This window comes from Rissa tridactyla, chromosome 1 (assembly GCF_028500815.1).
Source record: "Rissa tridactyla isolate bRisTri1 chromosome 1, bRisTri1.patW.cur.20221130, whole genome shotgun sequence".
Lineage (NCBI taxonomy): Eukaryota > Metazoa > Chordata > Aves > Charadriiformes > Laridae > Rissa > Rissa tridactyla.
In genome coordinates this window covers 121,444,009-121,466,384 of record NC_071466.1, presented here as the reverse complement: position 1 = coordinate 121,466,384, position 22,376 = coordinate 121,444,009, and the positions used below count along the sequence as shown (strand labels likewise).

The window sequence follows — 22,376 nt, the reverse complement described above, 5'->3', positions numbered from 1 at the left end:
GAGGGTTGCCTGTTGTCACTAGATGATCGTTTTGTTTCCCTTTGTTGCAGGCCACATCTCCTTCCCCCCTGTTGAGGTATTCTTCCTACTTCTGATATCCCCCACACCCCCTTGACATATCTCATTTGTGATGACAAACATTTTATTGTAGCTAATATCTTTTGGAAGCTTTTTCTTTCTTGTCTCACTTCCTCTAAAAATCTGATTCTTGTGGGGTCTTACACAAAGCAAACATTCTGTGCTGCTTTATAGGCTGGCAGTATTTGGTGTATATTTTGAAACTTGGCCATATAGTTCCCTCAGGGATCACTGTTTTAAATGGGGAAAACTGACTGTTATTGCTGATTCACCAACCATTACTTGCAAAAGTCAGTTTGATGCATACATATTGTGCGAACTACATAATCCTGTCTTGGAGTCATTAATTACACGGAGAAGTTTAGGCCAAGACAAACCTCACTGTGTCTGTCTTTACATGAATTGTACTATAATTTGAGATACTGCAGTCTGTTTTGAGATGACTGAAAAGGAAGGCAGTTCTTTGGGTTTAAAGACAAATAGCAGGGTTGAAACACAGGAGCAATAAACTTGTAATAGATTAGGGAGAATAAGGTGGCCCACTGTGAAGATCTAGAAGACAATATTGTAGGCAGAGGTACACTCAGATGTAAGCAGTTAATTAGTTTCTAAGCTGATGGTTGGCATCTATCGCTCTAAAGCAAAGCACTGCACATGCTGCCTGGACAAGAATAGATGTTGTTTTCCCCAAGCCTTTTTTAATGTATCACAGACTTGGCTAAATGCTACTGTAGTTCGTAGTTGTCTTTTGCTTGAGGGGTTAGAAGAGCTGTAAATGCTGCCTTGGGAAAGGAGGGCGTTCCTCTACGGGGAGGGGGCACAGTCCTGCCAGTGGTGTAGCTGGAACTCGCAGTCTGTTTAAAAACAGTGTTGGAGGGTGTAGGAGACCCCCCTCTTCCCTGGGAGTTCATGCTGTCAGAAGTGGGATTCTCATTTATGGAGCAGAAGGGCATACTGACCTAAGAGTTCCCCACACAGAAAGTGGGAATGATAACAAGTTAACCTGTATTGCGGGCTGCAGTCTTCCCTCCATTGAGGGAAAAGGATGTTACAGCCAGTTGTTAGCCATGCAGCATTTTCTTAACGTTAGCACAAAACAAAAGCTAAGTATCTCTGGCCTAATTTTTCAGTGTGAATATTCAGTAATCTATTGGGTAATGTTTGTATGTGAAACTGATGATGGGGTTTATTATCCTAAGTCTGTTAATTCCAAAAAGGAGAGGCCTTTACTTTTAAGGATTGTTCTTGCAGTATGATCGCTTTTTCTTGCAGTTAATGACCACTGTTAGACACTGGCTTTTCTTTTAGTTGTCTCCTTTACTAAGTTTGTACCCAGAAGTGCTAATGGACAGTGGGAATGAGATCTTCTCTTATGGTGGACCGTAAACCTTACATCATCTTGAATAATATTCCTTAAGTGTTCATTAGCACATAATACCATTAGCTTGCATAAAAATAAAGATGCTAGAGAAATCCTGTTTCTTGGCATAAGAAATGTGTTTCAAAACCAGGCATTCTTTTTTTAAAAAAAAAAAGTTTAAATGAAAGCATGTTATACAAGTAATTTTTTTGGTTTGGGAAAAAAAATTTCTCTTGGCTGTTCAGATTGTGGTTTTCAGTAACCACTTCTGTTTGGTTTTTTTAATCCTTTTAAGAGTCACTTTAAGTTGCTTGTAACTTTCTCAATACAGGTTTCTTCTAAGGTATAAAGTTCCATGCTCGCTTCTAACCTTCATTGATTTTAAATTGGCAGCCTCTTTTCTTTTTTCTTTAAATATGAAACACTGTACAGTGCTGCAAAGTAAGCACTAGAAATTGTGGGGTTTTTACTCTTTTCTGTTAAGGTAGCTGTTGAGAATATAAGAGGAAGATCAGGCCAGATTGGCCAATACATTACATAAATGTTAACACACTATTAACACCTCAGAGTGTGCACTTACTTGACAAGATGCAAACAGTTCTCAAAATAAAAGCAGTAGTATTGTATTTTGTCGCCTTGAGTGGTATTTTAACTTTTATTCCTAAGAGACACTAGAATCTGTATGATCTTTCATAATACAGGTCTAATACAGGGAGGTCATTCTCCCCCTCTACTCTGCACTGGTGAGGCCACAACTGGAGTACTGTGTCCAGTTTTGGGCTCCCCAGTTCAAGAGGGACAGGGAACTACTGGAGCGAGTCCAGCGAAGGGCAACCAAGATGATTGTGGGACTGGAGCACCTCCCTTATGAGGAAAGGCTGAAAGAGCTGGGACTCTTTAGCCTGGAGAAGAGAAGGTTGAGGGGGGACCTGATTAATGTTTACAAGTACCTAAAGGGTGGGTTTAAGGAGGACGGAGCCAGGCTCTTTTCAATGGTTCCCAGCGACAGGACAAGGGGCAATGGGCACAAGCTAGAACATAGGAAGTTCCGTTCAAATACACGGAAAAACTTCTTTACAGTGAGGGTGACAGAGCACTGGAACAGGCTGCCCAGGCAGGTGGTGGAGTCCCCTTCTCTGGAGATTTTCAAGACCCGCCTGGATGCAGCCCTGAGGGATGTGCTTTAGGCAATCCTGCTCTAGCAGGGGAGTTGGACTAGATGATCTCTAGAGGTCCCTTCCAACTCTGAAGATTCTGTGATTCCGTGATTCCATAAAGCATGTCTTCTATGCATTTCAGACTTTCCCAATTACTTAAATGTTAAGTATTTTGAGTATCTCGAAATTATTTCATTCAAATCTTAGCTTTAAGATTAGCTTTCAGATCTGAAAAACAGATTTTCAGAAATCAGGGCTAGAATTTAAAGGTATTTAGGGATTTAGATGTAAGAATTGTGCCCAGTAGCACTTTTAGAGGAAGAAAAAGTATATTTTCCACGCATCTAAGCGAAATCAAGGTGTTCAAAGCGATTTAACGCAACAGCATGTGAATTTTAGTTAACTTTTTCACCACTCTATGTTCTTCCATTTTAATGGGTAATGAGTGTCCTGAGTTGTGTTAAATATTAACAATTATAGCATTGGAAGTGATGTTGATCCTATACTTCTGACAATCACCCAGATTCCAGTGCTGAGAAAGGAGTAATTTTTCTTTCTCGAAAATGTTCGTATCTGCTTTTATATAGTGTGTATTTTACTAACCCTTTGCAGCACTGTGTGTTGATCTGTTAGAAATAAAATACTGAATTAGATTACTGGTATAAGAAAAATAACAATTTCTGTTTCCAAGCAGAAGGACAGATTCTTAATGGTGTTTAAATTCATATTTGATAGCTTCTTTAGCAGAGTTTTTTTTTATATTATTTGTTGTCCTTGCACTAGTAAAAACAACATTACATTTAAATATATTTGCTGTTTGGACTTCATATTCTAATTGCCTTTAAATCTTTCTTTTCTGTACAGTTAACAAATATTTAAGCTCTGAAAATCCACTGTTCTTTGAACTACGTGCCAGATACCTTATTGCCTGTGAACGCATCCCTGAGGCAATGGCTCTTATCAAATCTTGCATAAATCATCCAGATATCAGTAAAGATCTGTATTTCCATCAAGCTCTTTTCACCTGTCTTTATATGTCACCATTAGAAGATCAGCTATTCCAGGAGGTATTGTTTGTCAGTATACTTTTTTTTTTAATGAAGTGGTACATTATGCTTACTGTATGCAAGTTGTCAAGAGGAGCATATGGAACTCTGTTTTTGTAGAACCAAATGTCATAAAATCGGGCAACTACACTGGTGTTGCTTAATTTAGTGCTGGCTTAAGCTTTGCAAAATTAAAAATTAAATGTTAAGTGCCTACAAATCTTCTTGACCCAAATGCAATTTTTTGGTCAAATTTACTTGTAGATATATTCCCTAAATAAGTTGAGTCATTAATATGTTGTAACTTCAGTGTATTGACTGTTTTACTATTGACTTTTATTTTAACAAAAGCACTTGAGCCTAATTGATGTCAGCCCAATGTTTTGTACATTATATAGTTTTATTAGCCTTAAAGTTTTTTGAATGATGCCCCAGTATGTAAAATGACACTCTAGCTGCATGTGGCCCTACTTTTTACCACTGATAGTACTTGCTAGATAAGAATGCTTTTCTTAACCTTGTTTTAAGAACAAGGTACCATCGTGCAAAAAAGTGGGTTTGTGTAGTCTTTTAATTTCTCAGAATTATCCTGATTTGTTATTACTCTAAGAAAGATGAATGAGTTCTAAATATCTCCAAAATTTCTATTTATAGACCTACACAAAAGCTGTTCCAAAGAAATCCTTTGTTAATAGCAATTCCTGAAGTTTTCAGTAGCTTCTTTAATATAGCAAGGTCTGATAGGTTTTTATTTCATGTTAGCAAATTTATCTAAATGGATTTTATTTTAATTGTATAGCACTTGTTGAGGACTGATTGCAAGAGTGGAATTGAGATCATCTGCAACACTGAAAAAGAAGGGAAGACTACCTTAGCCTTACAGCTATGTGAATCGTTCCTAGTCCCACAGCTTCAAAATGGGGACATGTATTGTATATGGTAAATACTTTATTTCTGGTGAAGCAGCTTAGCAGATAATAAATGCTTATTGCCAAAATGAAACTCATCTAACTTTGAGATGTAGCTCAAGTGTAAAATACCACATAAAAACATTCTAATATGATTTTTAAACATTCCTAGTACATCTGTTATGCCTGTTGCCTTTTTACACACAATCATGTAAAGTGGTAGCCTTCATAGTACATAACACTTATTAACTGTTTCAAAGTAACAGAAGGGTGAGCCTTTACGTACTTAAGGCTGTAAATACCTATAAAAATGGCATTTATTATTAGCAATGTGTAGTCTCTAACAATATGCAGTCTGTAGACTCTCTGGCAATGCAGATAGTCTGCTGTCCTGCTAGTTAGATTACACTGCTTATAAGAACTGTAGTATGTCACCAGTGTGTCTAGGAAGAGAATATATCATTGTGAAAATGTGCTATGAGTTCTACAAACTTTTACTTCGTAAATGGAGCCACAACATAAATGGTGGTCCTCTAGAAAACATATAAGAAGGAATGTTTTCATACGCACTGAATCAGCTTGATAGTTGGATGTTTTTATGGCTAAGAAGCATTTTCTAAAGAGTTGTCAAAACAAATTTTATCATTCATAGGACTGAAAGATGGTTAAGGAAGATAATTGTTCTGTTTAGCCTGTATAATTTCTGTACTTAAAGTAACATCCGCATTCCTTGACAAAGTATGCTTTATTTGTTTGATTATGTAGTTGAAGCAAAAAGGTTTGGTCAGCAAGAATTTGATTGATTTTGGTGGGGTTTTTTGTTCAATCAATAGAGATCTAGAACTAATTTTAATATGGAGTTCAGAACATATATAGGATTTCCCTGTTCTCAGATTTCAGGGAATTGAAGTGTAAGATGTCTCTTCTTTTTTTTGAGGAAGTAATGAAGGGCAGACGTGATAATGCTTAGTTTGTTTATTAAATTTTTCCTTAACTATTGGATGAGAATTGCTTGCGTTGAATCAAAACCTCTGAAATTATGGAATTATGATGTACATTTATAATGCAATGTATTGGCAATACCTAGTGGCATTTTTCATTCAGTCTGTCCAGAAGAAGGTGGGCATGACTGTCCCCATAGGAATGATGAAGAAATTCGACAAAAAAGGTACACGCTTTGTGTGAGCCCACTGCCCAGCTTTGCAATGGAATCCAACTTTGCTGATTCCTGCCTAGATGCTGCATCTCCTGACTTCTTACTTATCAGGAAATTTGCAGATGTAACCTACACGTATCAGTTACGTGGTTAGTGCTGTTTCAGGGCTTCAGTCTTTTAAGAAATGCATTTTAAATATTAGAATTAAACCTACTTTTTATGCCTTTTGCTGTAGTAACATGTTAACCTTGCTCTTGATCATTAAACTTTGCATCATCCATTTTGAAAATTGCTATTCAAAAGAAGATGTCTGTCCATATGTTCTGGCAAAGTGGGTGTCAAAAATGAAATTCTAGAAGAGACTAAAGTACTGCTTGATATCTGTTTATCAATGAAAACATTTTGGCATTTCTTAGTATTTTAATCTTCTGTCTGGAATATAGAACTTGAGGATTTTTGAAAGAGTTCAGAGCAGCTATATCTGTGCAGCTAGAATAGCTGTTTCATTCTTTGCAGATGCTGAGCCTTAACAATTGTGTACCCAACAAGAGAAATCTGCATAATGCTTAATAGATAACATAAACTGGAACAAAGCTTGTGAAGGCATGACTATACTGTAATTCAAATTATTGAAGAAGTAGGAGCCGGGTTAAATTAACCCATATTGTGTCTTTTTCCCTAGAGAAGGTTTTAAAGTCTTCAGCACGACATAAATCATCTTGCCTTGTTTGGAATTGAGGACCTTGCAGATCTATCAGGGACCTAGCAGCAAACACCGCTATCAAAATAGATTAGAAAGCTGTAAATAGCAGATATTTGCTACGGTTGTGAAGCAACCTACATAAAATCCTCAAGCTGAAATCACTAGCTCTTACGTTATCTCAGAGGAAGATGGACTTTAAGCAGCTCTGTCACAAAACTTAATGTTTTCAGTGATGTTAAGAATAAATTCTAGATTCAGATGATCTGAATTATTTTTCTGAAGTGAAAGTGCACTTACAAATTAATCTCAAAGCAAAGTGTGTTTGGTCTTACTAGAAATATTTGCGTACAAGGTATTGGTAAGAGATCAGTCCATAATGATGTGATTAATGACTTTATAGTAGCAAAAAGTGATGTCTCGTCAGGAAGACAGACAAAATTTTGATGGAACAGCCGTAGCAGAATGGCTTGCCTTCTCTGCCAGGCAATTTTTAAATGCTGTTGTGGCTGTTTTCAAGTGGTTCCTATGCAGTAAATTCAGTAAGTCAAGGATTTTTTCCTGCATGTTTATCAGTCTTTGGCCTTTAGATAATTTTAGTGAATTGGATAACATTTTGGTAAAGTGTGCTATCTATACCCAAGGAAAGATAGACTTTCTACATATCAACAATAGCAAAGGCTTTATGTCTAGCTAAGGTAGGGTGGGCTTAACCATTCTTTTATGTTGCTGATGGAGGCATGCAGCGGTTTTGGTATTTTGAGGGACGTTAGCAAACTGAAATACCTCTTTACTGGTAAAGAGGTGCTGAGTTCTGTGATCTCACGGAAACAATTTAAATTGCCCCAGCACATGTTCATAATTGTTTGAACACAGGCCTCAGTGTGAACTAAACTATCCAAGAAGTAAGTGTCATTAAGTACTATACTGCTATGCCATAATAATCGAGCAAATAGAAAACTACCCCTGCCTACATTATCTCAAGTTTTTCATCTGTGTTGTGGTCAGTGACACAGACGTATCTCAAGTGCTGCTAACTTCAGCATTAAAGTTGGTATCCAAAGCATTTAACTGGTTGGAATAGAGTCCAATCAGCTCTTCAAGAATGCTTTAATCTTTAATGATTATCGAAGTCAGAAATGTGCTTGAGGACAAACCTCCATGTCTACATGGAATAAGACTGAAATACTATTCCCATCAGGGTCTAGTCAAACGGTGGTTAAACTGATTTAACAGCTTCCTTTCCACCTATGGAGCTGTTCCTTTTACTTTCATTTTTCTCCATTCCTTTTTCAGCTCTTTCCTTGTGCCAGCCATCCCACTTGTCTGAACACGTGGCAAGTCACTTTAATCTCTCAGAAGAATAATTTAACTTTTCTCAAATTCTCTGGGATTAGTGTTGAAATGGCTTGTTCTGAAACAGTATGAAATAAAGCAGAGAATAAGTTGTGTTATTTAACTACTGTAACATTTAACAGCAAAAAAGTTCAGTTCTTTCTCTTCTACTTCAGGTTGAGATTTTTACTGAATTTTTGTGAATGGTTTGGTGCACGAAGACAGTAGTTTCAAACTTGTACATGAAGTTTGCAAAGACTTCAAGAATTTAGATTTCTAGCCTGGTAAAGGCAGAGGTGAACAGCTTGTATCTTTAGAAAACCTGTAAGACTGAGTTGTTTTTTTTTTTTTTTTTGTGGGTAGAGCTGCTTGATAGAACTCCCTTTTCACAGTTTCCCCCATGTAAGCGTCATCTTTCTTTCAACTTCAGTTTTCTTGGGTTCTGAATGAAAGGAAACAATCAAGCTCTCTTGTCTAGCTCTGAAAGTGTCAAGCAGAATTGTAGAGCTGTCCTAAATTTAAAAGTGAAGCTGGTGTTTTGTCATAGGCAGTTCTGTCGCTTCCCTTCATGCAGGCACTGACCTCAATCGACAAGCTTAATCTCAAAAGGTCTGTCTGATTTGTGTCTGGCACAGACTAGAGACTCTGGAAGATCAGCTAAATATTTTGCTGTTAACTGGGTTTGTTTTTTCTGAGGGAGGAGGCTTAGTGGAATAGAAAAGCGTCTTCCTTCAGAAAATGGAAGTCGATTGGTCCCCTTTTTCGTTGTAATGTTATGGTGGGACATCTGCCTAGTCCTAACTATATCTACTCCTGTGTAAAATCTTTGTGCTGGCAAATTTTCTTATAACTAAAAGTTAAGTCCAGTTGCCTTTCCCACTCTCTGAATTAAAAGTGCATAGAATTTATGGGCTGTTAATTTCAATTAGCTATATTATATAGGCTAAACACATTACCTGTGTAGGAGCTCTGCTGCAGAGTCTAGCAAACCGTTCTTAGGTTTCCTTGTATCAGTCAGAAATATTATTTGACTGAAGATCGTAGAGATGTATGAATAGCCGTAGAGCCCGATACTTTGATGTAACTGCATATTGGCTAGAAAGACCAGTGGTGACAGCAGTAAAACCAGAAAACTGTGTTGTAATATGCACAACTGGAGAACATCAATGTTTCTTGTCAATGGACCATATCAGAAGCTAGCTTTCTACAACATTTTCTGCATTCAAACACTACTTTTCCTGAAGGACTCCTCATCCTCGCACTGAAAGTTACAATCCCAAGAGCACACAGAGCTTGCTGTTCAGCCTGATGTTTATTGCCTGTGGTGTTAAGGGCTAGGTGCTGTAGCATCTGATTTTATTATGCATTCTCTGATACTAAGATGAATACATTAATATTTTGTTGAATATTTAATTGGTTCGGTGATAGGAGATACCCTGAATGCTTTAACAAAGTAATTAAGTTGCAGTTTCCATTGTGCACATTGTGTACAGTTGTGGTGTTAATTAGATTGGTATTACGCCCTCATATACGATTTTAGTTACAGAATATGCAAATAGTTGTTCTCAGTAATGCATCATGCTTGCATGATAGAGTTCTAAAACTCAATGTAACTGAAATATTTTTTTCTGTTCTTATAGGGACCTGATCTTCATTTGGAGCAAACTGCAGCTTAAATCTAACCCATCAAAACAAATATTTGTTGACCAGTGCTACCAGCTTTTAAGAATTGCTACAAATGTCAGAGTAATTTTCCCTTTCATGAAAGTCATTAAGGATGAAGTAAGTTTGATTTGTTTGTTTTACCCCACCTCCCATTCTTTTTTTAAGTAGTTAAAGTAAAGAGAAGTGATGTTTATATTGTGTAATGGCTACTTTTTGTGGAAACTTAAGAAGGGGTAGGGAAGGACACAATATTAACATAAAAAATTTTGTCGAGTTCCAGAATGTGCTTCAATATTATGATTGCCCCTGATCTGTTATGTGTGTTTAAGATTTTTTTTTTTTTGACTGAATCCTGAGTTTTTCTTTCTGTCTGCAGTAAGTTTGAGGAATGTCATCCTCTAGAATTAAATGGGAAAATTAATTATAAATACATGGAGTAAATGTGAAAGATTAATTGGTTGATTGGTTGTGTGGTTTTTTGTGTGGTTTTTTTGTTTTGTTTTTTTTTAGTCTGGTTCCTTAAGGAATAATGTATAATGTTGTTGTATCCACCTTTAATCCTTGTTAGGTTCTGAATCCTTTCACCAGTTCTAATCAAATATGAAGAAGTGCTTAATGTAGCATGAAGGAAAAGCTAGACTAAGATAGGAGAAGACATAATTTTGCTTCAGAAATGTGTTCTGTTTCATGCCTCAGTTGTTAGTCTTACACCATTCCATACAAACATCTGCAAAAGATGGTAACATGCAACACTTTGCATACAGAAGTGCGAGTTGTTTCCCAACAAATGTTGTTTTTTATCTTTAACCTAATTGAACAGACTTCCTTCATATTCTATGCCCTAAATGAATTATAAATTATTTTGTCATGGGTACCGCTGTACAGTTCTACATGCAATGATTTGCCGCTGTTCAAGACTTTAATCTCAGTATGTGTTCTAAAATGCTTGTGGTGACATGAATAACTTCTATTTGTATTTGCATCTGAACGATCTTATTTTTTATTAACCCACTACATATGGAGTGTTGTATGTATTTGTTAACACACATTTAAATATAGGTAGGTATTAATTATTTCTAAGCTTCCTGAAATTCTTTTTACACTAATCTGCTACATGTTGGGCTGTATGTTTCTGATCATCTCTCAGAATTACATGTTCATGGCAGGGCTCCCAGCCTCAAGTGTGGAATAGGAATTCTGTTTATTGGAAGGATCACTTGTCTATTCTAAAAGGCTTGACTTTTAGAATACTTGGCCATGGGTTGTTATGGTTTCCCTGGTGGTCATTGTTCAAAACTGAGAGCAATATTTTATAGCTTATATTTTTATGCGGTGCAAGTTAAATTACTTAGAACAGGAACAAAATAGAGTAACTATCCAATTATAGTATGAAACAGCCTAGGTAATGAAGATGCAAACAGAAGATACTGCTAGGTCACATATGATTTGCTGCAGTCTTGTTTTATATCCCCAAATAATTGTTTTTAACCATAGAACTGCACGTGGCAAAAGTATCTGAAGCTTTGTTGACAGTAGCTGTATAGCTTTCAACACAAACCAGGTGTTATTTTTGAGCATTTTTGTATCTGTATTTTAAAGTCTTGTATGAGCATTATTTTAAAAATGTCCATGCCTTTAGATGAAGTTTACTAGCAGGATGCTTTCTGAACTCCTAATTATTATTTTGCAAGTAGATTAATATAAATACATTGGATATTGATGCTTGGGCATTGTTTATGCCATTTTTTTTTTCTGTGGGTCTGATGTTCTTTTATTTTACTTTCAAGCTGTAGATTTCTGTACGCCCGTAAGGATAATACCATTATGTGTACTCTATAATTATGTACACTGTAATTTCCTTTCTGCAGGTTGGTGAAGATGGTCTTCAGATATGTGTTGAGATATGTGGATGTGCCCTACAGTTGGACCTCCGTGAAGATCCCAACATGAAGAGTCTTATTTATAAAGCAATTGCTCATTTTCTGCCAAATGACTTGGAGATCCTCAGAATTTGTGCTCTTTCAGTGTTTTTTCTTGAGCGCACCTTGGAATCCTACTACACTGTTGAACACTTATATAAATGTGCAGATGAAGAATACAATGAGTGCACTAGTTCTGTTCAAAACCGTGTACGTTTTGAATTGCTTCCGATTTTGAAAAAAGGTTTGTTTTTTGATCCTGAGTTTTGGAATTTTTTGATGATCAAGCAGAATTGTTTAGCATTACTGGGGGATAAAGCCTTCGTTGGCTTAAGTGAAAGTACACTGGAAAACTCTACTGCAAATACAGAGAAGATAGCAGAGTATAGGGCTCTGAGTGAGGAACGTGTCTGTTTAACAGATGTAAGCAATGGGGAGCTTGACCCTGAAGACCTCTCTGAAGCCCACTCCAAAGGTAATGCCAAAAAGAACCATGAAGCTCTTGAGGCATCTAAAATGTTAGATCAAACTGTACCAAGGCACCGCTGTGTGATATGCAACAAGGAATTTCTTGGTGGTCACATTGTGAAACATGCACAAGCTCACCAAAAAAAGGGCAGTTTTTCCTGTGTACTTTGCACCAGAAAGTTCAGGCAAAAAGGACTTATGCTGAAGCACTTGAAGAATCATGTCAGGAAGATAGAAAGACAACATCTTGCTGCAGTTCTTGAGGCTGGTCAGCAGGCTCCTGCTGTTAATGAATTAGAATGTTCTGATGTTTCTCTGTCTCTTGAAAATGGGAATTCTGATGGTTCCAAAGATAACGAACCAGAGACTGCAATAGTTCCAAGTGCTGACCAGGTGGTCCAAGTGGAGGAGGAGAATGCAGAACAGGTATTTGATGCCGTGGAAAACCATCTAAGTGACCAGGATGATGCTACTGAGAATAGTAGTGACAGCTGTTTTAATAATGTTCCTGATGCTTTAAGTACAGAAAGTTTGCCTGAAGATGATGAGAGCTCCAGTAAAGAGTCACCTATTCTGCATAAAGTGAATGGAGCTTTTTGCCCTCAAAAAGACATTGATGCAATGGATGAGGAGGGAAGCTTTAAGTGCCCTGCTAATGGTTGTGCTAGAGTGTTTAAAAAGATACGATTCCTCAATAAACATGCGAGAAAAGCTCATCCAACTGATTTGAAGGTGCAGCAGCATATAATGAAATGGAATAAAGGAAAATGTCGGTTCTGCCAGAGAAAATTTGCTGATTCCCAACATTTTATAGATCACCTGAAGAGGCATGTGTATCCAAATGTTTACTTTTGTTTACACTTCAATTGTAATCAGAGATTTAAACTGTCAACTGAGCTTGCAGAACATACAAAAAGTCATAGTGTTTTTAAAGCTCGATGCAATTTTGCAGAGTGCTGTGAGCTATTTGAGGAGCTCCCTTTGCTGTATGAACATGAGGCTCAGCATTATTTAAATAAAACACCAGAATGTTCAGAAGATGCAAGTGAAAAAGACTCTTCAGATGATCCTTCAGAACTTTGTAGTTACCAAGATGATGATGAATCTATTAATGAAAAAGAAACTGTAGATTTACCAATTCCAACTTGGAAGTCAAGGAAGGATTCTACAGAACCAAAGACATATATTCAAAGTGTTGAGAAGAAAGCAAATAACGTAATTCACAACGGAAATGAAAGTTCATCTGAGGGTAACGCTACAGTTTTATGTTCGATAGACCAAAAGACACCTGTGTTACAGCCAAATTCTGAAAACTGTAATGTTAGTGACCAACTAGTCAATGGGCACAGTGACCTAGATCAGACATCATCAAAGTCATCCGAAATACCTTTGGACAGAGTGGCAGATGAAACAAGGACAGAAAATGGGTCAGTGTTACCAGTTTTACAGAATTGTCATGATATACCACAAAATAATGCTGCTGCCTCGCAATTACCTTCTAAACCAAATCAGACAACAGAGAATACTTCATATGGTGTCATCTTAACAAAACCATATGTTAGACCATTGCCTCCAAGTTATCTTGATGAACGATACATTAGCATGCCAAAACGTAGAAAACTTTTGACTGATGAAGTAGATGCTCATTCTGAACAAGATAAATTTTGTAGCAAATCAACAGAAAGATTTAGATGTGGCAACTGCTTGACCATCTACTGTAATTCGGAAGCACTTGAGGCTCACCTTGCACAAAAGAAGTGTCAGACGCTCTTTGGATTCGATTCAGATGATGAAAGTAAGTCTTGCAGTCCTTCTGGGTTCATTTGTTTGGAGGTAAATACCAACCAGAAAATGGTCTTTGAAATCGGGCAACCTGATGTAATAGATAAGACAGACACAACTTCTAAGCAAGAAGTAGTATGCCAGACCTTAAATCACAATAATGTGCTAAACTGGAAGTTCAAATTGGACATCCTGTTTAGAATACGAAAGAGGTTGTCGGAATTGGTAAGCAACTCTAATAGAAAAGACTTCTCTTAGAACAGAAGGGGTAATTCAATCTGTCTTTCCTTGCATGTTTGAACATGCATACATGTTGAAAAACATGAGCAGTATTCTAGATTAAAGAATGATTTATGTTGGTTAGTCTTCATTTTGATCCCAGTGCATTCTCTTTTCCAGGTGCCTGATTCAATGTTGTGGGAAAATGTATCAAAGGAGGAGTGGTGTAAGAAAACACTACATGAAGAAGCATCAGTTTGTTTCCCAGTTGGCCTTAATCATAAAGCAGTCTCAAATTACTAAAGGAAAACATGACCTTGATAAAGACAAAGCACATTTTCTAGACAAAACTCACAGAGGAATAATAGGAGCTCTGCAGGTCTTGAGTCCAGAAAGGTTGCTACAAAATCCCCAAAGTACCAGTTATCCAAAAAGCCACATTCATTCCAAATGTGTGATTGAAGCTTAGCGGCACAGTCTTTCTAGCATGAAGGTTTAAGGAAAATAAGGCGTACAGTTGAGCAGGCGGAGAAAGCAGAGGTGTTAATTGCCTTATGGAAATAAAAACAGCCAATTCTGAATGCTGCTTTAGTTGGAAAACGTGTGGTTAAAGGGTATCCATCCATACAGCTGTGAAGGAGTCATTTAAGAAGGTATTATGTTATTATAATATGGATAAGAAATGTGTAGAGGAACATGCATTCTTTTTCCAAAGTTTGAGTATCCGATTCCGTTATCTGCTCAAAAGCATGGAGCTCATTTAATAAACTTAGAACGCAAAAAGAGGAATGTAGAAAGAAATCTAAGCTGGATGGAATGCTCAAATAGCCAAAAACTTGAACTACAGAGCATGCAAGGAAAAGCGAGTTGATGTGATACTAAGTGTGAAAGTTAATGCACAGTGAAAATCAGAGGCATGCAAGAGAAGCCCTTTTCAGGGTTACAGTAAACACGTATTTTAAGAGTGTCCTTTAAAACATCTGTTGTAGCTGTGGGAAGACTAATACAAGCAGTACATATACGGACTGAAGCAAATTGAAACAAATACAGAATGTGAAGGGGGTTAAGCTTGCATTACAGGGCAGAGCTAAACTAATTTTCTGGCAATACAGAGATCCATCAGCTGTTGGTAGGACTGAAAAGAACTTGAGATGGCTTCCTGTTTAAAAAAAAAAAAAAAAGGCAGACAAAAGCAGAGCACGTGTTAAGTTGGGAAAAAAAAATCAGGAAGAGCCTGTTTCACATAGGAAATATTGCTTAATGGTGGTAGATCACAACTCAGTACTGTAACTACTTATTTACTGTCTAGAGGCAGGGAGAAAATATATGTTGACTCAGCCTTAAGACACATTACAGCCCTGTCTAGTAGCATCTCTTGATAGCCTTTCCCAGAAATTAGTGAAGGAGTTAAGACTTAAATGTTAAGCACTTTATACAAAATTCACTGTTCATAGAAACAATCAAAACGTGAAGACAGGAAATCCGACTCATTCAGATCTGTATGGAACATCGAAATACAGGACATTCAGAAACCAAAAAGATGCCGTTGTAGTTTTTGGTCTTCCCACCCCAAACAGAAGTATGGCAAACATGCACATTGTCTAATTACTGTGCTAATTTATCCTCTTAATTTATCTTATACTGTCTTGCCACCTAAAAATGTTTTCTTTGGGATCCTGTTCTGTGCGAGTAGCTGAAAAATTTAATGTGATTGTAGGCACGGAAGGTATGTAGTGGTGAAAACTGGTGTTTACAGATGGAGTCATCAGAGAAATGTAGGACAGCAAAGACCAACTGTTCCTGCTCAGCTAGTTTGCTTAGTTCATCACAATGCGTGTATGGCATAAGATGATCAACTTGCTTAAATCAAGAGATATGCAAAAACTAAAGAGTAAAAAAAAAATCAAGAGGTACATAAAAGATCTATTCATTGTAGCAATGGCTCACACTTGGAAACCTAAGGGTTTCATTGTAAAATAGGCTGTTAAGTAGTTCTGGAACTTAAACTTAATAGTTCAGTAATGCCTCTGCTAATAATCCTCTGTGAAATTAAACAGATACCTGTATTAATTCTGCTTCCTTTTGCCCTCCTGGGAGGTAAAAAAACCCTGCAAATTCAAAATCATACTCTTTTGAATTCTAGAAAATTTTTGCCTTAACTTTGAGTTGGATTAATGTAAAAGGTTATAAAATTATGATCACAGGTATGTGTGCATTACTTTACCGATGACTGGCCCACTTTCAGAGCTTTGTATGACATTTGAGGCACCAAAGAATTTTTTTTTGCAGTTGCAAAGAAACTGATTTAAATGCATCATTCCTTATATATACATATATACATGCTATATATATATTTACATATATAAATACATTAAAAGTTTTTAAAAGTAAATTTAATGGGGACCTTATCAGCCAAATGCACTTTCACATTTTTTGCTTTCAAGTTACCAACTAATTTTTAAGGACCCATTTATCATCTTGAATGTTCCCAGGCTCCCCTTTCTTTGCTTAACGTTGTTAATCTAGTTAAATTTGCTTAATTATATTGGGGAAAAAAAGGTTAATTTTAAAGTATTACCGTTTTTAAAATCTGAAAACTCAGTCAGTAGATATGACAAAAATGTTTGTGTAAAGTCTTTTAAATGTACCTTTAATCTTTGGTGCTTTTATGCCTTTTCCTGGAGCTCCATGTGTTTGAAGATGCTTTAAAAACATGATTGAGACTTGTATTTTCTTTGGTTTAAGTGTGTAGATATATGCATCTATGTACATGCATAAACTGTGACCATAATTTTTTGTACCTTCATTAAACTCATTTTTGTTGAAAGATGCTTTTCTCGGACACCACCATTTTGTTTATACCATGTGTTCAGTATATACGCTTTGGAGAATTGGAAAACTGAATTCTTAACGTAGGTGAACAGCAGCATTACCTAACATGTATCAGAAATATGCAATATTGACTTGAAGTGGCAAGTGGGTGGTAACAGTTTTGTTTTCAGTAATGATTTTTACTTCAAAAGACATTGTGTTTTCTTTAAACTACACTCTGATACCTGTTGGTATTCTCAGATAGTTGCAGCATTAAGCAACTTCAATTAGGAGCAAAAAGATACTTGTAACATATGGGGGATAATTCTACATGCTTTTTAAGGATTTTTTCAGTATGTTGAGTATTACCCTATACTAAGCCTGCAGCTTCTAGGGCGGAAGAGGTTCCAAATCTAGAATTGAAAGTGTTTTTTGTTTCCCCAGGCATTAAGCATTGTATGCTTATAATTTGAAATACTTCTTCAAGATGTATCGCTTTGATTCAATAAATACTGAAGTACATGTGTAATGTAAGCATGCAAATATCTTAAAGCTGCCTGAAGTTATACATGAGCTTAGGAGCTTTGTTGGATCAAAGTTTGTTCACTTCCTTGCTGGTAATCGTATTTTAATAACGGTCCTTCAGGTGGCTATAACTTGGATTTAGACTTTCCTGTTAAGACTGCCTACTCTAACCCGATCACAGTTCACTGTAAAGGTCATGTAAGTTCTAATTTTCAAAGAGGTGCTGCTTGGTAGGCACCTTTCACAAAAAAAAAAAAAAAAAAAAAAAAAAAAAAGAAAAAAAAGAAATACTGAAAGTAGGTTGAAAGTGGTCATATCTGTGGGGAAAGGTCACTGGTACTTTGGTTATTTAGCCATATTCATTAAAACTATATAAATTGTATAGTTTGGATAATTTATAACATTAAACTTTGTGATTTTAATATCACATTGAAGGTTCAGCTGTACTCATTTCTTTTATTGTTTAACACCAGTGGTATGGACAAAAGACTCAAAGGGGGTGGTAGTGTTACTATTTTCTTAATTTATTTGGTACTGTATAACACCTTTCTGATTAAATGCAGTGTATGCATTTTGGGACTCTGTTAATTTGTAAAAGCTGTTACAGGTTCAGCAAGAAAGGAAATTTGTGCTTCCTTGTTGAATGTTAAATTATTTTACTTTGCATTTTATATGAGAGTACAAATTAAAACTGAGCCATCAAACTGCAATAAATCAACAGTAGTGTTTCATTTTAAAAACTTTTTTGTACTGTACATAGATTTGTTCAATAAAACATTGTCTTTGTTGTTGATAGAAACTGATCTTGTCTTTTGGGGAATCACTCTGAAAATACTGCTGTAATGTTTAATAGTTACCATGTTACGTTTCGTATGTGGTTATTGCACAGCACCTGTGTAAAAGCTGCTCAGTCTTGATGTTCCTGGTGTGCTGGATATTTGGATTTGATTAGACAAAATCTGTTCAAGTATATCCAAGAATACCCGGGATTACCAGGGACATTAAAACAGAACTGTCTCTTCCCCACCCCAGCCCTTTCCTTCCTTTTAGCTCATTAACTACCTGCTCTGGTAAATTTGGGACCTCTTAGTTAACTAAGTCCTTAAAAAGTCATAGTATTATTACAGATTCTTTGCAAATAGGTAACTGCTGAAAAGAGAAGCGTTGTCTATGTGCGAGGGAGAGGAATAGCTTTTTTGGTGATCAGTCTGAGACACGCGAAGAGCACACCTACTGCAGAAAAAGCTTCCGTCAGCATTTGAACCGAGACACCCAGCAATCCTCTAACCATCTTCAAAACACTGGCAGCTTAAAGATCGTTTATTTAACTAGTCAGCAGCTATGTGCACTGGGAACCAGACTTTGTAATTAATGCATATACCTGTGTAACTGACAAGCATTGTGTATTGTTCAGATGATAGACTCCCCCATAAAGGGAATCCCATAGAAGGAATCGATCCGGACAGCAGGGGAAATGGGAATCTGCTCAGTGATCAGCCCAGCTCTGGGGGCCGGAACGGACCTGTGAAGTTTCCGCCCCAGTAATGGAGGGCTCGTGTAGTGGTGTTTAACATGCACGTGGAGAACGGCATAAGGCTGGCAGGGCAGAGATGGATGTGGTAGTGGTTGGAAGGACTATATTAAAGTGCGGCAGGGAAAGTTGTATATGATGTTCAGAGAAACCTGCAGACCCATGTTCATTTTAATGGCTTGTGTGGTGTTTACCCCTGGGGGACAATGACTTGAAAACATGGTGGATGTTAACCACTCTGAAGCTATTGTGTCGGGCTTGAAAGCCAAACTTGGCACCACAAACAGGTCTGGATGCAGCAGTTGTAAGATACTTCTGCTTCTACTTGTCTGTCTTTCTACAGCATAAAATTGTGAAAGTTCTCCAGCGGCCCTGCGTTACGAGTACTAAATGCTGGGCTAAACCTCTGAGGAAGATTGCTTGGCACTAATACATAGAGCTGAGCCTCCACTGTTGCACTGTATGAGCTTATGTTTGTTTCTGATCGTGCTGCTAAGAGAGATAGTAACCTCTAGTGTGATACACTTGTCTCCATTGCTTTGTTTAGTCCCCTTGATTGATTGCTGTAGTCCAGAGATAAAGACAGTGTAATTATTTTTTTTTTTTGCTTCAAAAAGTTCAATACTGTCACCTGAAAATGCTGGATTATTTAGATTTATTATTCACAGTCCTGTAAATTCTTAATGTTCTTTGATCACAGATTTTGACTGACTTCTGCAAAATTTTGAATGGTGATTTTTTTTTTGTGTGTAACTTTTGACTTCAAACTTACCTCTGTTTTCTACTTTGTACAATTTTGACAAAGTCCTTGCCTAAGAAAGTTAAAAAGGTTGTACATAAGAGTAAGGGCTCTCAAATCTCTGGTTCTATGGCATAGTACCTGTTTTGCAGGCAAAATATTTATCAAAAGGGTAGTGTATACATAAGCCATTTGAGAAATTCATTGCAAAATACATTAACATACCAAATATAAACTTTTATGCCCTGGATATTGTTTTAATTCCTTTGACGTGCTAACATGTCAGGCAGAAGTAACGATTCCTCAGTAGAACTGTACCCAAAGTTGGTAGGCAAATGCAGTGTTATAAGTTTTCTCCCCAGTGGCTTCACAACAGGTTATTGTGGCTGGTAAACAGCACAGGAAAAGTTTGGTGTCCGGTGTTAAACACCTGGATTGTGAGGACTAAATATTGAGCATTGAGCCCAAGGGGAGGTTGGGGTGCCTGGATGAATGGAGCAGCTAACAATTAGAAGCAGCTGGATAAAGCAAAGAGGTGCCCAAGTGGGCTTGAAATAGTCTACATAGGTTTAAAACAAATGCCAACTTTGGCATTGCTTGGTATATAAATGACTTTAAGTACTTGAATTTTGTATGTTGAAAGTTGAAAAGGTCATCCTGGGAACACTCTTTTTTCTGATTCTTAGAATTATGCAAGAAAAAAAAGTAACTATCAATGATGGCAGGAGGAATAAAACATTAATTCAAGGTTACGAAGTGAAATTGAATGAGAGGTACAGTTAAATTGAACAGGTTTCATATGGTAACTAGCCATTTTTATGATATATTCATTCAGGTCGTGCATGTCATCAATACTATATAAGCTAACTTGTTGGAAAATTTAGCGTAGGATAGCAGTAGTAAAATGAGTTAATGCAATGGCCAGCGTCATTTGAGTATGTGTGTAAATATCCTTAAGTTTTTATAGTTTATGACTGCCCACCTATAAAACAGCTACTTCTACAGATGACTGTAAACTTTATATTTGTTTTCTTTTGCTGTGTTCAGTAATTTCCTTAGCTTTCAAAGGAAGGGGAAAAAAAAGTCTGTAACTGGTATTTCAGTTAAATTCAGTTCTTCTTAATCCAAATAATCTCAGATATATTTCGTGCTGTCTTGCTGGTGTCAGAGCAGTGCCTATGTGATTTAGAGCAGTATCTAGCACTGCCTGAAGCTATATTCCTATGTATCAGTATCATTAAATCCAGCATTTTCTGTCTCAGTGCCTGACTTCTGCACTGTGCTCATAGAAATAAGAGGATGGTTGACTTTTTAGGGCTATAATTTGCAGTAAATAAAATTCTGAATAGGACAGGAGGGACAGGATGGGGAAGAGGTTCACTTGTAGTGTCTTCTTGAATTACGACTGCAGTTTAACATTACAAGAGTTCTCTTCAGCTTTTGTTTAAATAGGCCAATAATTTTCCTGTTTCTTCTCCTTTGGGAATGCCAGTTTACATTCCTTGTCAATGATCAAAGTCAATTTTGAAAGTTGGAATAAAAAGTCTATAGGGAATTCTGAGTTATGGGAAAGACAATAAAATAAAATCTATTTCTGAGATTTTTCCCCTTTCCTCCCACCACCTCCCAAGGGGGGAAGCACACACAAGGTACAGGAATAAACCCACTAAAGTGCTGGCCTTCATTTAAAATAAGAAAGGGTAAACAAAGAAGAAAAAAACAAAGTCAGTTCTTCTAAACATTAAAGAAGCTTTCCGATCTCTGTAATGACAATGCACTTTTCTTCTCTCAATATCAATGGGAATGTGACTATTCTAAGACAACCTGCCAATAAAAAAATAAAAAATTATTCCCTGAAAACACAGCAAACATGTCAAAATAATCCAATTTTTAAAATGGCATCTTGATTATTTTTTTTCCTGAGTTCTGGAATATTCGGTTAGCTATTATTCCCCTGAAGGGTGAAAATCTAAATAGGCTTATTTAAACATAAGCAAAATGAAGTGAAAGGTCATTTATAGTTCTCAGATGTATGTTAAGCTTGTAGGATTAATTTTAAGAAATTTCAAGATTTCAGCAGCAAAATTACCTTGGTGGCATGTAGGTTGTCCCATTTCTCATGAACCAGTTTTGCTTTGTAAACTCTACTAATACGGATACACAGAATTCTGCACTGCATGTTGTGGTGGGAGGTCTTTCTTTTACATGAAGAGCACGCAAGTACAGAATGGAGTGTAATAGCTGTATGGCAAGAGCACATATCTTACACATGAAGCTGATCTTGTCAATAGAAGCTGTTACATGCTGCTCTAACTGCGTAAAGAATATTAAATCAATGTACACGTGAGGGGAAATTTGGCACAGCAGACAGTAAGGATTATTGTGTTGAATCTTTCCAGATGCTATAGGAATGAATTTTTATCTGAAAGTTAGACTTAAAATTCATGAGCAAAATTGGTTCAGCTCTTTCTGTTTTATTTTGTTTCATTGCTATAGCCCGAGAGAATAGCTATTACGGTAGCTGTGAATGTGTGTTGGTTTCCCTTCTGATGAACCAGGAAGATCTGCATGGACAGGTTTTTTTCCTCAAAAAGGAAACAATCATCTAAAATAAATGTATGTGTAACATGGGGGTAAGGATGTGTTCTGCGTTCATGTAGATGTTCTGTCTGAGGTTTATGAGATCTTGAGGGGAGGCATTTGTTACTACAGCTCAGAACGGAGCCTACCATAAAGAAGTGTTCAGTTGTTTTGTCACCTCTTGGCACAAAAGCATCACCAGCAATTCCTGTCTTCAAGCGATGGTCTGTGGATCCCTACAGAATCTAGGTCTTCCTGTTTTTGAAACCACAGGCAGCTTTAGCACCAAAAGGTGGCCTCCTTATGCTGCCTGTATTAAAGCGTCAGGGTTTGATGAGCGTGCCTGCTTTTTCTGCCACAGTGAGGTCCAGGACTCGTTGCACCAGCGTTTTTCTCA

At 36.9% G+C, this 22,376-nt stretch overlaps 1 protein-coding gene across 3 annotated transcripts in view; it reads left to right on the top strand.

Annotated features, from left to right (window-relative positions):
- Positions 1-17,928, top strand: part of ZNF654 (zinc finger protein 654) — a 37,891-nt gene extending 19,963 nt beyond the window's left edge. For 2 of the 3 annotated variants that reach the window (XM_054206530.1, XM_054206541.1), the window contains 5 exons: positions 3,460-3,662; positions 4,441-4,580; positions 9,381-9,522; positions 11,274-13,587; positions 13,974-17,928. In XM_054206530.1, coding sequence (XP_054062505.1) covers positions 3,460-3,662; positions 4,441-4,580; positions 9,381-9,522; positions 11,274-13,587; positions 13,974-13,981 — 2,807 coding nt within the window. In that variant the 3' untranslated portion in view covers positions 13,982-17,928. The remainder of the gene's footprint in view (positions 1-3,459; positions 3,663-4,440; positions 4,581-9,380; positions 9,523-11,273; positions 13,588-13,973) is intronic. The other variant, XM_054206551.1, reaches the window with a different exon arrangement.
- The last annotated feature ends 4,448 nt before the right edge of the window (positions 17,929-22,376 follow it).